The 15800-nt window shown below is 37.3% G+C and overlaps 2 protein-coding genes across 9 annotated transcripts; one reads left to right on the top strand and one right to left on the bottom strand.

Moving 5' to 3' along the window:
* Nucleotides 1-11221: 11221 nt before the first annotated feature.
* On the top strand, nt 11222-13506 carry LOC137710860 (ATP-dependent Clp protease ATP-binding subunit CLPT2, chloroplastic-like). 8 transcript variants are annotated; one of them, XM_068450012.1, is made up of 5 exons: nt 11222-11497; nt 11597-11659; nt 11755-11863; nt 12396-12569; nt 13134-13506. In XM_068450012.1, exons 3-5 carry the CDS (start codon nt 11845-11847, stop codon nt 13289-13291), a joined length of 351 nt encoding a protein of 116 aa, XP_068306113.1. In that variant the 5' UTR covers nt 11222-11497; nt 11597-11659; nt 11755-11844; the 3' UTR covers nt 13292-13506. The 8 variants fall into 8 exon arrangements, 6 of the variants coding, with proteins under 6 accessions (XP_068306113.1, XP_068306111.1, XP_068306110.1 ...); XM_068450010.1 differs by having other exon boundaries at nt 11621-11659; nt 12344-13039; nt 13134-13271; XM_068450009.1 differs by having other exon boundaries at nt 11621-11659; nt 12396-13039; nt 13134-13271.
* Nucleotides 13507-13648: 142 nt separating this feature from the next.
* LOC137710859 (protein DETOXIFICATION 56-like) lies at nt 13649-15428 on the bottom strand. The gene has a single exon (XM_068450007.1). The coding sequence runs from the start codon at nt 15172-15174 to the stop codon at nt 13723-13725; it is 1452 nt and encodes a 483-aa protein (XP_068306108.1). The 5' UTR covers nt 15175-15428; the 3' UTR covers nt 13649-13722.
* Nucleotides 15429-15800: the final 372 nt, after the last annotated feature.

A 15800-nucleotide genomic window follows, 5' to 3' on the forward strand; every position in this document is an offset into this window, starting at 1 on the left:
ATTTTCTATATTTATTATGGCATGAATCATATGCATATACATATATGTTATATTGTGTAAACGTAAAAGCTTTTTACTAAAATCTCAAATTTCACAAATCAAGAATATATCTTTATTGTGCCTTTCTACAGTTTTGCTTAAAAAGATAAAATATAGTTCAACTTTTCTACATGATCGATCGATTGGTATTAGGCCTTATGATATATGCTTACTTCTTCTAACTCCAAATAAGGGGATACAATTGAAAAAACTCATTTAAAAATAATACTGGAAAGCAACAGTACTATGAATACGTAAGATATGCATAAAGCATCACAATACAATAAATCCCCAAGAGAAGGGTTTCACAAATATTTACCTAAATTTGAAAGTTGATGAAGAAGAAGAAGAAGATTTCTGGCAGAGATAGCAGTTGGCTGGGTGTTCGTTTAAGAGAAGAAGAAAATTGAGAAAAGGCTGTTAGAAGTCATGCATATATTTTTTAAACCCTAAAACTAAGGAGTCAAGCATGTAAAAAATACCTAAAATATCTAAATAGGAATATATATATATATATATATATATATATATATATAGGTAGGTATGGCATACCGCTGGCATACAAAATCAATTACCAAATCCATGCCATTAATTGTCGGTTTGGTAAAATGCCAACCGATTATGAAAAAATGTCAAAACTATACCATACCATTATGAGCCAACTGGTATGGTTCAATCGGTAAATCTGTTTATGGCAAAATTTCCCACCCCTACAAATGGCCATGTTCGAAGGAGGATGGCAGGGAGTGCTGACACATGGCTCGCTGCTCGATGTGGCATCGTTTCATCAACGAATTTGAAGAAATATCTTCTGCTTTTAATGATTTATTTAAATTTTTGATAGTGGGAATTCCCGCTAATTTCTCCTCGATCCTTTTTGGCCGCTAGGATTAGGGTTCGTTTCGGCAAAATTGCCGTACCTAAATTCTCTTACCAATTATTATACTAAGTTTTTGATATTGTAAAATTGATTACTATTATCGTACCAAATTTTCAGAATTACTGTTGTTTGGTATGCTAAATACTTCGGTTGGTATAGTATGGTAATAGTAATTACCATTTTATTTTGGACCATTTTTGGGCCAAAATTTGATTTTTTTTTTTTATCAACCCAATTCAAGGCCCAGTTTTTCAATTTTTTTTTCATCAACTCTGTAACTAATTCATACATTTTAGTTGATTTAATCATACTTGAAGCCAATAGGTTGCAAGCACAAGTAGTAAAAAACTGCAGGCAAGAAGCACAAAGTAAAAAGCACGCAGCAGCAAATCCCAATAAATTTCATGTAATTGATATTCATTAAACATATATTTTTATACACACACACACACTTCATGTACTAAACACTAAAATATATGTAATAATATATATTTATATTTTTTGGTACGGTATGGTAATACCGGTAATAATATTGAATATCAATATTGTACCAAAAAACTTTGGTTCGGTACATTATCGTGCCATTACCAATTGGCACAAAAAGTTTGTCACAAAATCGGTATAATATGGTTGGCAATTTGGTTAACACGGTAATTTGGCAAAAAAATCCATCCCTGATTAGGATTGAGGATGGTGGCCAGATTGATCCTCCGTGCACGTCCGATTAATTTTTCTTTTTATATGATGGTTTTTTTAAGCTTTTTTTATTAAGACCCCACATAATGTTGAATACACCCCACATTAGAATTTAATATTAAATAATTTATATACTTTATTATGCAATGACAATTTCAACCTTATAGGGTTTAAAAAAATTAAAAAAATACTAAATACACCCCAAATCACTTTTAACATGTATATCACAAGATTATTTATCTTCTTCAACTGTCTAAACCACTCTCACTCTCCATTGTAGAACAAAGGCTTAACCGATGAAACTACAAACACATTGATTGAAAAAAATTATTTTTGACGAACGGAACATGAAATTAATGTGTCGGAAGCTTCATCTTGTTCAAAATGTACTGTCACAGGTGAATGAAGGTTAAACTTCATTGGTGTCAGATTACAGTCCTCCCCTTCTTTTGCAAACAAGATAATGGTGATGCTGTTTCACAAAAGCCATGTTCTAAAAATAATCTAGTGATTAGATAATACTAAATTGCATTTGTGCCTTCAAGAGACAATTTTTGCATTTGCAGCATGGTGTTTGAGTATGATATGTGATGCATAAAATATCATTTAGTGTCCATCTCAGCCAAGACCAATACTTTATACTGCCAAATTTAACTACCAAATGGACATAGAGAACCTAAGCTCCTTACATCATGTGACGACCCATTCTGAATTAATATATATTTTATCCTCGAATGTGTGGAAATGACGATTATGCCCTCGAGGCTTAATGACGTGGATGTAAGTATACAGTGTTAAAGTATTTTTCTCACTAGCGTAATTAAATTGTATGTGTCATCACAAGCATGTTGACGTGAGTTAGGGCCGAATTGGATTCGTAACGGAAACGTTATGAGTAAACGAATTAGCAAATGGGTGGAATGATATTCTTTGGATGACTACTTCTTAGTCATCAATCAATTGAATTCCTACAACTTGGAGCCCAATCAGATTTTTGGGTTAGTTTCACTTCTTTTGGATCCTAAAACTTTCTCTCTTTCTTTCTCTCACAGTAGCCCAATTAGGGTCTGAGATTTCTTTTTCTTTTGGCCAACCGACTGCACACACATACATACACACGTGTAAACCCTTCTCCCTCCTCTCTTCTCGATCTTTCCTTCCTATTCGTACAATTGAGTTCTACAACTTTCAAACACCATCAAAACCTTACGGATCGATCTCGAGGGTTTCCTATTTATACTCCTTTCGAGCTCTAAAGTCTCGTGATACCATTTACTAAGAGTTGACCCTGAAAACCTTGGATTTCAGAAACTCCGGTGAGGAGTTAAAATGACTCTGACGTGATCGTGGGTGATTTAATTGGATTTGAGGCCTAAGAAGGTGCTTCCCTAGTTTCCCTAGCACTTTGGAGTCATTTTGAAGTTTTTTAGACGTCGGGACCCGTAGTTTCACTGAGTTGCAAACTTTGTCTGAATTTCGAGGGACTTTCTAACCATTTTCTGTCGGTTTTAGGACCTCTAAGAGGTAAGGATTTGTTCTCCTTGTTGAGAGCTTTAAACCCATATAAAATTCATGGAATTTGGTTGAGTTTTGAAGAAGATGTTGAAGTTTGAAGTTTTTCCAGTTTCTGGTTTAACAGGTGGCGGCTTCGGCGAGGACCATCGGAAAAGACAAGGAATATTCCGTTAACTTTGACGGAATATACTAACGGCGTCATGTATCACCGTTAGTTTTTAGACGGAATATGCTGTTATTGAACGAAATATTCCCTAATGCCGTTAAAGATTCCGTCTGTGTGTCAGGCACGTGCCTACGCGTGGCCGGCGCGTGGGACATCGGAAAATTATTCTAAAAATATGGGGATGCTCGTGGTGTTGAGTAGGCCATTATGGTGTATTCAAACACTCGAATTGAGCAACGTATGAGAAGTTATTACACGATTTTGGTTATGTGCTTAAAATTAACGTTAAAATAGTTGTTTCACATATAGGTGAGATGTTTACGGAGGACGAGTGCAGCCAGGCGAGACTCGAGGGTTACGACCTAGCTACATACCAGTGAGTAGGCTTTTGGTTTATGTATATATATATGTATATATATATATATATATATATATATATATATATATATATATATATATATATATGCGTTTCCCAGAAACTGTTTTAAATGGAACTTTGTTTAAAATTCCATGTCATGTTTACTTTACATATTAGCATATGCATTAGTATAGCTTTGCATAATATTGCATGACAGTGCGGAGGCCCATGTAAGTTCAGGTGAGTGTATATTGATGGTATGGTTGCATGGTTGTTGATTATGAGTTGATACACGTAGAGCTCATTGTCTTGCACCCCGATGTTAATGCTCCACTCGTGGCAAGGGCCTAGCCTTCATGTGATCATTCACCACCTGCACCACACGCTCAGCTTGGATCTAAGTCAGGTGCCAACTTGTTGTACAAACCACATTAGGTGGTTTCGACTCGTAGGTGACCTGCGATTCGTCACACAGCCTTCACGTGATTGTAGCACTTGAGCTTACTTATTTACACCCAACCTGTTGTACATACCACATTAGGTCGTTTCGACTCGTGTGCAGGTTTAGTGCCATACAAGTCACATTAGGTGACTTCGGCTGGATTAATGAGCAATATGTTCAACCGTACAGGTCACATTAGGTGACTCCGGCTAGCATATCACTATTGCATTGATTTATATCACCTATCTTACATATTTACTGCTGAGATAGTGACATGACATATACCTGGTTTTCGTTTCTCTCAAACCTAATTTCTTTATATGTATGCAGTACTATTTTTGTTTCTCTCAAACCTAATTTCGTTTCTCTCACGTTTTTTGTTTTGCGCCCCTCCAGGTTCTAGTTAGACGTTTGTGTTGGTGACTCACAAGGACCCTACGGCGGTTCTGACATACTCCAAGTAATGTAGGGTTTTGTCATACAAATTACCTAATTTTTTAAGTGTGAATCAAATACAAATAAAGAAATTGAAATAAATACTAGGAATTTGTTGTTGTATATTACTGGGGTTGACCTCAACATCATAGTTAGCCAAATGAACTCGTTCTTGTATATTACTGGGACCTACTTGTTGCATAGTTAAAAAAAATTAGAAATTAGAAAAAAAATGTGCATTAGTATGAGTTAAAGAAAAAAGAATATGAAATAAATACCAGGAATTTCTTGTTGTATGTTACTGGGGAATGTCATAGTATGATCATCATTTAGAGTTGGAATTTGTTGTCTTTTTTCTCATATTATTAGACGTCGTCGAGCTAGATATCTTTGATGTTCTTCAAGACTCAATGATTGACGCCATTGTCTTGCACGATTTTGAGCACGCTCCATAGAAAAATTTATCTGAAAAATTATTAAACATAATGAACCTAAATTGAATACAAATTCTATGACATTCCACAAATACAAAAAAGTCTACACAGATGCCTATGAATAGAAGAAGAAAAAAAACCTTTATCTACACAACACTATAATACAAAAAAAAACAAAATAAAATGATCACAAAATACTTTTGAAGTGTAAGAATTATCATTGCAAGAAAATGACGGGCCTATATACACTTGCCGGTTGGTGTTAGGCCTTGGATATAATTTAGCTTTCATGTTTTTCTCTTTTATAAATTAGCGACGTTTATAGAGCAACACATTTTTATGTCAACTGGATGAGTAGAATTTTAAACTTTTTGTAATACCCCTAAACCCTATCATAAATGACGGATGTGGATGTTGTGACATCCCACATCACCCAGGGGTGTGATCCTTATATGTATATTCTCATCCCTACCTAGCACGAGGCCTTTTGGGAGCTCACCGGTTTCGGGTTCCGTAGGAACTCCGAAGTTAAGCAAGAAGGGGGCTAGAGCAATCCCATGATGGGTGACCCACTGGGAAGTTGCTAGTGAGTTCCAAAAAACAAAACCGTGAGGGAATGGTAAGCCCAAAGCGGACAATATCGTGCTATGGTGGTGGAGCGGGCCCGGGAAGTGATCCGCCCCAGGCTGGGATATGACAATTTGGTATCAGAGCCTAACCCTGGCCGTGGTGTGCCGACAAGGATGTCGGGCCCCTAAGGGGGTGGATTGTGACATCCCACATCGCCCAGTGGTGTGATCCTTATATGTATATTCCCATCCCTACCTAGCACGAGGCTTTTTGGGAGCTCACTGGCTTCGGGTTCCGTAGGAACTCCGAAGTTAAGCGAGAAGGGGGGCTAAAGCAATCCCATGATGGATGACCCACTAGGAAGTTGCTAGTGAGTTCCCAAAAACAAAATCGTGAGGAAATGATAAGTCCAAAGTGGACAATATGATGTTACGGTGGTGGAGCAGGCCCGGGAAGTGACAGATGTGATCAACATTTCAGACACATGCAAATAGATAGAAATATATGAAGCCTTCAACTAATTTCTGTTCTCTTTTTCTACACAGTAATATGCGTCATTTTGCAGTGATTATGGCTGCGTGTTGATTAGTTTGCTCTCCATTGTACAAAGTGAAATATTTTTCTATGTGATATGTGAAGCAACGGACGGGGAAAAAGAACCTAATTGTTCAATGTCAACATTTCCTGTTGCACCTGGAGGTAGCTTAATGTGAATGCCTCTAATTTATATGTGGACATTATATAATTGTCAAATATTTAAAAGTCAAGCTTTTGGTTGGAGCATAATTCGTTTATTTTTTATTTTTTTATTTATTATTATTTTTTTTTATGATTATAAGGGAGTGGGAATAGATGAAATATGGGATAGAGTTCGATACTAGGTAGCTTTTTGAGCATCGGTTTCAAATGCGAATAGAAAATGGAAATTTATATTCATTTAGAAACGTAAAGGTGTAAACATGTCAATATCAGGATCTGTACAATTTTGGTAAGAAGTTTTTCAGACACTCAGTATCCCAGAAGCGTAAAGGTAAGCTTATGATATTCTTACAAAAATGCTATGAGCCTCTTTGAAAAATCCTTTAGATATTCTTGGCTATGTGATATGGAGATCGCTTTATCTAACCGTTAGATTTTTGGAATCACATACGTCCAAAATGTAACATTCTTGGCTATGTAACGAAAGTCCGTGATTGTAAGCATTTATAATGGAGTGTGACTGAGATAGCTAGATTGGGAGTTTTCTAAGAAGGCTGGTACATATGATATTGGGAGTTTCGTTACATTCATGCCTCTTCTAGTTATACTTGTGTATCAACGTTTATTCACTCTGTATCAGTAACCTTCGAAGTTGAGGATTCTAAAAATGAAAGAAATGAACCTAGAGATGCATATAAACTTGATTTGGAAATTAACGAATGTATAAAACAGCACAGGTACATATTACAATTTTGAGTCCTCAAAGAAACCAAGTGAGAGCAACAATTCATATACAATTGAAAGATCGGATCCTCACCAATATATGTCACTGGCTCTCCCTTATCTTTTCATTACCAGGAATACACTTTCCCCACCTTCCTTTTCTTTGAGGCCTGACGAATAGGTCTGCAACCAAAATTGATGCATAAATCTTCAGAATATATTCCAAATGAGATATAGTTTATGTTTCTATCAATTATTTAGCTCGATTCCAAATGGCACTTAGCTTAATTATCGAACTAAGAAGGCAAGCAGCACACCACTTTATTACAAAATTGGAAGAAAAAAAAAGTGAAAAATATTCAAGGAATCAATTCCAACTATCTCTGAATCTCTCTCTGAATCACACACATCACAGAGCAAACCACTTCATTCCAACTAAAATATTGAGCATTCAAGGAATCTGAACTCATAAATGATTACTAACTTTTTTTACACTCAGCCAAATATGTGGTAAACCGCAAAAAATAAAAAATAAATAATCCAAAACATAAAAGCTGTACTGAAAAGCTGAAACATGCAAGGAGGGCTTTTGAGATTAGATGAAGAGAAGTTAAGGAAGGCTTTTGAGATCGAAGATGAAGACAACCCAGTAGGATAAAAAAAAAAAGGTATCATGCACATTTAATGTTGATCATCTCATGTTTCTGAAAGTTAACATGCCAACTAAACCTTCCATATTACATTTTACAATTAATTTTTAGCATAAATTGTAAAGGAAAGGATGTCGATGGAATGAAGACTCTTCTAATTAACTTCTGACCAAAACAGTGGGAGTGTAATTAAGCTGTTAGATGAGGTAGAAAACATTAGATAGATGTTTTGATAACTATAACTATTTGCATGTATAACATAGGAGGCCATTCATAAAATGCAAACACATTCCGAAAGTGCCAATGCTAATTAAGGTTAGGGGAATTTTTGGAAATAACTCGGTGCTAAAAGAAAAAAGCCAACCGTTCTGCTATTCTCACCTTTTGTTTTCTTCAAGGCTCACTGCCAACATGACCTCTACGGCAAGAATGGACTTTCCCACCTTTCCTTTTCTTTGATCTCCGACGAATAGGTATGCAACCAATGAGTTTGTAAAACCATAAAAAAACATGAATTGTATGTGTTTTAATAACTTGAATCGGATTTATAAAAATTGAAAGAGCCCGAAAAAAGAAAACATGACGACACAGTAAGTTGTAGGAGAAAAAAGAGGGGGAGGACTGAGGTGCCAACTGAAATAATTGAGAGGGAAGACTGAGGTGCCAACTGAAACATCAAGTATTGGTACCAAAACACAAAACAACTTAAAAGTCAAAATATAATGTCTCCATAACAATATTTACTTTATGACACATAAAGTCTACATAGTCACTATTTCATTTTAATGGTTCAGAGAGTTTATACATTTGAAGTAAATCAGTTAAGTTATTGTCATGTTTCCTGCAAAAGATCGTAAGCACCTAACCAACTGCAGCTATATAATACCATGACTTCAATAATAAGGAAACATATAACATTGAGAAGGTAATTTTAGACACAAATTCCCCCCATCTGTTCAGAATGCAACCATCTTTTTGTTCATCACCCTTTGTCTAGTATGATAAGGAAGAAAGGCATACCAACCAATGCAAAAATTCACAGAAATGTGAAGGTCAAGTCAATCTATCCAAAAACTTAAAACGTAAAATGTGAAAGGAAAATATGCAGTTATTCCAATTTTATTTCAAGATGATTAAATTAAAAGAAAGATCAACCCAAAAAAAACACAAATCAATGTAATTAGACAGATCCTTTAGCAAAAATCAAATCTTGGTAACATCCAAAGGTTCAAAAAACAATTAATCAAATTTGCAGCAATAAGAATGTTCATGAATAAAACCCATTACCAGAAAAAAAGCCAGTAAATGAAAAATCATATTTGCGGATATTAATTCATTTCTGATGCAATCAGAAGATTCGAAACACTGCAGAAAGCAAATAAAATTCACAAAAAAATTTACAGATATATTTTTAAATTAAAAAGTACCAGAGAGAGGTGGAAAGGAAGTGGAAGAACAGAGATGGAGATTGATATTGGTGGGTGGAGATATAAGGTTCAATGTTTACCGCCAAATCATTTATAAAAAATTAAGAAAAAAAAAAAAAGAAAAAAGAAATACATACTTCATGTGCTCCTCCTTTTTAAACTCTTTTGAGAGTTAGCTTGCTGAAATCAACAGTGTTCAACCAAGATCAACAATCAATCAAGGTTTTCTTCAAGCGATTATCTCACAAAATTTTCAAATTTGAAAGTGTAGCATTACCGAGAGAAATAGGTTTTAGTGTAAAAGAAATCTCTATTTGGTAGGCCCTCTCTAAATCCAGTTCCTTATAGCCTGCAAATGAGTTGTGGAGATAATTTTAGTGAAAATTGGAAAGATTATGTAGTATGCTCAGCAGAGAAGGAAGGAAGAGAACTTACTTTTCCATCATATCGTCACCTCCATCTTTGTTCCAGACAACGTCCCAGTAGCTGTATTATGGGTTTGACGTATAACAAAGTTCAAACCAACCACATATTATGCATGTATTTAGTTCACAAAAGAAATCAGTGCTAATATTGTATATCGAAATATAAAACTGTGCACTTGCCCTCTATCCGATAAAGGCACTCAAAATCAAAAGATGATGGTGAATTGGTGAAGCAGATGCTAAGATTAGCAATTGGATTAGCTTTTGTTCTAAAATTGGTGATGCAGATACTAAGATGGCTTTGGAAAACAAAGTGATTGGAGTCATACCCTTCCAAATCAAGAGAAGCAAGTTGGCAAAATTTATCATACATTAGAGGCCGGCCTACCTTTCTGAAGTGTGGAATCAGAGTCGGCATTAAACTGGTAGTACCCTGAAATTAATAATAAATAAATAAAATATCAAAACAGAGTCAGCATTAAACAGAGATGCAAGATAAAAAGAAAAATATCATATACAAAGAGGACATATTCGTTCATCTCATGCTTCTGAAACCACACAACAAACTCCTGAAAACCAAACTTAGCCCCCTTCCGATTACTCATCTCTAAATATTGGTGGTATGCAGTTGGTTAGTGTTGAACCTCCCACCAAACACTAATTAAAGAAATCCAAAAATTGCTCTTTAAAAGGGAGAATAATAAAAAATAACTCAAGTTTTTTTTTCCTTTTACTTTTGCTTCTCTTTTCTTCATTGACCTCCTCCTCTGCTTGTTCGTCTTCGAGTTTTAGTCTCGTTGTTTCAATCTACAAAACCCAAAATTGACTACAGTAAACACAAAACCCACCAAGAAATTACCTCCATAAAAAATGCCACAAAAAAAACACATTAAGCCCCACATTCAATTATCAACCCAAAAACTTGAAATCCCTCGAGAACTTGAACAAACCTCCCAAAAACCAAGGAAAATACAAAAAAATCTAAGAAAGTATCACATAAAAAGAAAATGCTTACCAGATTGTCTTTGAGCTAGTGCAAACTAAGGCCGGCCTTAAGAAAGTGCAAGCGGTGCCACCGCACAGGACCACCAAATCGGAAGGCCCCAAATTTTCATTTTGCATGCATATAGTTTATATAGTAGCCGAACTTGAGTCTTAGCGCAAGTGGTATTAATTCATCTTAATATCGGCTGAAGGGAGGGGTTTGCAACTCGTCTTCATCATTTATTTTATTTTATTTTTATTAAATGTATAAGTTTCCACAAAATAATATAAAAATTCCACACAATAAAATAAAAATTCGAACCTTGGACCTCTAAATAGTTAAGGAAAAACAACATGCCACCTTTCCGCTTGTTGATTTGTTAAATTTGTTTGTGCTATTAGAATTTATATAAACTCAATTGAAAACTAAATTTTTTTTTTTGAACAAAAAAAATTAAAATTAAAATTCTTAGCACTTTTTAGGATCTCCAATTCACTTTTGCACCCTGAAATCTTAGAGCTGGCTTTGGTGCAAATGGGTTGGCTGGCTCCTTTTGGCTAGCTTGTTGGGATGGTGGATGAATTATGGCCTAGTGGGGCCCACAAGTCCTTTGTCCTAGTCCTCAGTTGATGACAATTTTAATATCAAAATGGACTATATTTTAACCTATGGTCTTTTGACCGGATCTGTTGGAGATGGCTTAATTGAATCCGAACCGCGGACACCCCAAACAGAGTACGAAAAGCCCAATTGTAAAGAACTTTGGGTTGAAGAAATGGCCCTGTCCTTGCTTCCTGTCCCATATGCTTCCACATATCCAATTCAACCTTGAGCTCCGGAAATGGCCCTTCACTCCCTCTCCAAGCTTCCAACGACCACCTCCGCCCTGATCCCCAGAACTGAACCGGACCCCACTTCGAGACCCAGCAATTTGCAGAGCCCATGGCTGAGCGCCAACAGCCTCTCGCTTCCGCCCCCGAGCCTCAGAGTCAGAACCCAAGAGCCGAAGGTCCACCGTTTCTCCGCCACCGTCTGTCTCAGCCTCCCTACCGCGTAAGTCCCACTCTCTCACATCCCCACCACCCCAATTCTCTCGAATTTTCAATTCTTTTTTTTTCTTCACGTTTTTGGATGACCAAGCTGTTGTTTCAGATGCTTCTGATTTGGTCATTGCAGAAATGCGGAAATAGTTTCGTCCACTGAGAAAGTGCCCAAGTGAGTATTTTTGTCTGATTTTCTTGGTGGGTTTTTTGTTTTGATTTCTGGGTTTTGTTGGGATTGGGGTTTTGGACTTCGGTGGGTGGATGCAGGTGGTCTTGGAGGGCTATAAAGTCATTTGCCATGGGTGAATTGGAAGCCAGGAAGCCAAGTATGCAACTACTGGGACTGAAGCAATTCTCATGGGGATCCTCATTGAGGGTAAGCAATTTTCTGACCATTCTATGCTTTTATTGTTGTTAATTTTAGTAATTTTTTGTTTTTTTGGGGGAAGTGTTTTTTCTGAAATCATCTTCCTATATGTTGTCTTACTGCTGCTATAATTACGTCTGGATTCCATTTTCGATCATGTTGAATCACACTTTGAGGTGGAAAACAATCCTTAGAATTAAAGGACTAATATTTGTAAATCTAGAACTCTAAAATTTGAAATTGAGATGGTTGTGGGATTATGATAGTGTGGAATGTGGATAATTAACGTGAACTGCATATGTTGAAGCTCAGTTGGCAAATTGTGTGCACGCTTCTACGGTTGTAATTTATGCACAATAACTTTGTTGTGAAATTAGTGAAGGTAAAAGGGGATGCAAATATAAGATACCAAGACTATGTTTATCATCTTTACCAAGAAAAGAAAGCTATCTTATGAATATCTGATCCTACCTCATACTTCCCCTGTAGTGAATCTAGTGAATTATGTGGTATACTTAGCTGCGTTTGGATTGGGTAGCAGGAACCATTCTCGCTGCCAATTTTTTACGGGAAAATGCAATTACACTACTAAGGTGCGTGAAGAAACAATCAAGTTACTTGGGAAAGCGGTGGTTTTTCAGTCCTGAGCATCCCGCATTGACTGAGGAAGCTCAACTAGTGCTTGATTGGGCTGTTGATAAAAAGAAAAAATCTGGTGAATTTCTGGACATTCTGTTTGTATAATTTCTTTCTCTTTTGTTGGCCTTTTAATTTATGTGAATTAAAATTGTTTCTGTATATGTATCCTGAGGTGTTCTACTGGTTTGGGATTGGTATGAATGCTCAATCAAGTGGTATCTTGGGTATGCAAGAAAACGTATGGATTCAAATATACTGGTAGGTAATGCATAATATCGTAGATGATATCAACGAACATGTGGGCTGGTAACTTCTTTTGAACAACATAACATATGATTGTGGGATTTTTTTTTCTTCGCACTTTGTATGATGTTTCCTATGCTTTGCAATTTCATTCTTCCTTCTGTCATCTGTGAATTTCCGTTGTGCAACGTTTTTTTTCTGACTGCTTTAAATGAGATTTGGTGTGAGGTGCTGCATGGTTGCGGGAAGAGGATGAGTAGAGGATCCATGGATTGGCTTCTATGAGTTTGCGTTATGTATGAGGTGAAAAGAAACAGTAGTAGAATATCTCGTTTATTTGATGTTATATGGTACTATGAAGTCTAAGTGATTTAATTTAGTAACATCTCAATTGCAGGTGATAGCGGGGAAGTTACAACATCTCATCTACTTCTTGGCATTTGGTATGAAGGGGAATCTCTGGGCCACAAGATAACGGCTGGCCTTGGCTTCAACGAGGAGAAAGTTAAAGAGCTTGAGTCCTCAAGTACTAAACCTGGATTCATCGACGGATGAAATCTTCCATTTGTCTTCATTGATCTGTGATACTAATTTCTTCATCAAAGAGGGAAACAGTGATGTTATTCAGAGAGAGGTGTCAATGGCATTGCAATTTTATCCCTGTACAACGAATTTTTTCTTGTGTTTAATTTGCAAATAGGAGAAAAGTTTATTCATGCGGAATGACGTCCGACTTAGCCGGATTCTTTCCGCCATGGAATTGGATCGTCTACACATGCATTTTGGAGGCTACATTAGCCTCTTGATCTCTAGCAATATCTTGACTGCATAGGAAATGCACACTTTTATATGCCAGGGAATGTTTAACGTACAATAAAACATTGGTAGAACTGGCTGTCGGAGTCACCATTTCATAGCTGGCGAGCCGAAACGTGATTTACTTTTACATGTTCCGGTTTTACCATGAAGATAAGACCTTTCTTAGGTTATTCTGGTGCTTGACAACCAACGGAAGCAAGTGTTTGTGCCTTGCAAGCTTCTTCTTCCCAATTGATCCTCAAAACAAAAATTAGCAACAAAATCAAGCATGCAACCATTCCAATTAAGAACCCTATCAGCAATCCACTGAGCCCAAGTGCAATCTTGAAGGCTAAGACAACTCCCAAGGGCAAGGCCAGGAGGTAGAACCCACCAAGATTTGCATACATGGCTAACCACGGTCGCGCCGTTCCCCGGACAATCCCTCCACAAACTGCTAAAGGGAAATTCACCACCTCGACTAAAGCCATCAGCAGCATCATCTTCTTCACACCTCCTAAAATTCCTTTGTCATGAGTGAACAAAGGCCCCCAACTTCCCCTGGCTCCTAACATCACCAAACCGCCTATGAAACCCGAGACCACACTCACTGCAACAGACACAAATGCAGACTGATAAGCAGGGCCTGCTCTGTTTGCTCCAAGCTCGTTGGAGACGCGGGTTGATGCACAAGTTGCCAAAGAAAGCATCACCGAGTAAAGCAGATAGTCGAAGTTTAACACAATTGCTAATACTCCCACTGCCTCCTTGGCATTCGCAAGCCGGCCTGTGAGCAACATCAATATCTCATAGCACCACCATTCAAGGCAGGTAGTGAGGCAGCAAGGTCCACAAAGCTTGAGCAACCTTTTCCAATCGCTGACATGTTGATCAAGCCAACCCCCTTCCTTCCACCTCCCTTCCTTTGCCTTAATTTCAATGACACACGTATACAAGGCAAGTAGAGCCACAACCATGAGATCAGTGATCCACACAGACATTGCAACACCCTTGAGACCCTTGGCTTTTGCAAGCAAGATGTTTACCGGTATGTGAAAAGCAAGCGCTAGACCCGAGCAGAACATTGATGGCACTGTGATGCCTTGTGAGTTCAAGTAGGCCTTAATGGGACATAAGAGTGAAGTAACTACCAAGTCTGGCAGGAGATAGAAGACGTAGGTCTTCGCAGCCGTTGAAATATCTTCTTGCTGGCCAAAATGGATGAGGATTTTGTCAACATTGAGCCACAAGAACGAAATAGGAAGCGTTGCGAGGAGCAGCAAGAAAGTTGTCATGAGAAGGGTTTTGTGGAGGAGCCTTATATTTCTAGCTCCAAAAGCTTGACCACAAATAGGTTCCATGGCAGCACAGAGCCCATTTAAAACTGAGAAGCCGGTGACGTTCGCAAAAGTGAAGCCAAGCGTACCGCCAGCCAGTTGGAGCTCCCCGAGCCTGCCAAGAAAAGCTGTTGTGATGCCTATCTTGGCAAACCATGTCAAGTTCACTGCCAAAAGAGGAAGAGCTATTCCCCTTTGTATTTTCAGCTCCAAAAGCGTGACCTTGAAGAAATTGGATGGCCATTTCTGAAAGGTTTTCTCAGTTGGGTTGTCTTCCAAATGTGATATTGTTGTTGCAGACATTGTGTTAAATGGATTGCAAGATTTGGTGGGTTTGTTTCAAATATATATTTTCCAAAGGAAAAGATGAAAGTTTGGTTTTTTTTTTCTTTTGTTTTCTTTTTCTCGAGATAATATTGGTTATTTATGGTGCATTTGTTTCGTAAGGATGTTTGTTTCCTAAAAGAAGTAAATTCATAGGCTCTTTTTGTAACTGCCAATTATGAAGGAAGATAGAGAGAGTTGGTGGTGTATTTATAGTGCGTGATGATAATGCATGCAAGGGCCAAACTAAACCTTCATGTTTATCGAATGAAAATGCTAATCAAAACTCCTTTGGCCTAAGGTGCAAAATTAACAAAAGATATAGTTCAAGTTCTCCTCCTGTAGTTTACATTTGATCAAAGCCTCTGCAAGGTTCATCCACAGAGGGTGAGTTAGGGCCTAAGATCAAGCTGAAAGATGTAGTCGATGGACAACAGGTGAACATTCCTATACTACCCTTGTTGGTTTCGAAGAACGGAGGAGGCTAGCTTAGCTGAAAGATGGTTATCCGTTCAAGGACATGGGGTGCCCCTGATTAGAATATTGTTTGAGTAAAAAGAAATTTGATGGAACATGATAAGAAATAGAATTTAGCTAATGGCCGA

Source organism: Pyrus communis, chromosome 12, assembly GCF_963583255.1.
Source record: "Pyrus communis chromosome 12, drPyrComm1.1, whole genome shotgun sequence".
NCBI lineage: Eukaryota > Viridiplantae > Streptophyta > Magnoliopsida > Rosales > Rosaceae > Pyrus > Pyrus communis.

Coding starts and splice junctions, on each gene's coding strand:
- LOC137710860 (XM_068450008.1), top strand. CDS start 11,286: ATGGCCCTTCACTCCCTCTCCAAGCTTCCAACGACCACCTCCGCCCTG. Junction 11,660..11,754: donor TCCACTGAGAAAGTGCCCAA/GTGAGTATTTTT, acceptor GGGTGGATGCAG/GTGGTCTTGGAGGGCTATAA. Junction 11,864..12,447: donor CATGGGGATCCTCATTGAGG/GTAAGCAATTTT, acceptor TACACTACTAAG/GTGCGTGAAGAAACAATCAA.
- LOC137710859 (XM_068450007.1), bottom strand. CDS start 15,174: ATGTCTGCAACAACAATATCACATTTGGAAGACAACCCAACTGAGAAA.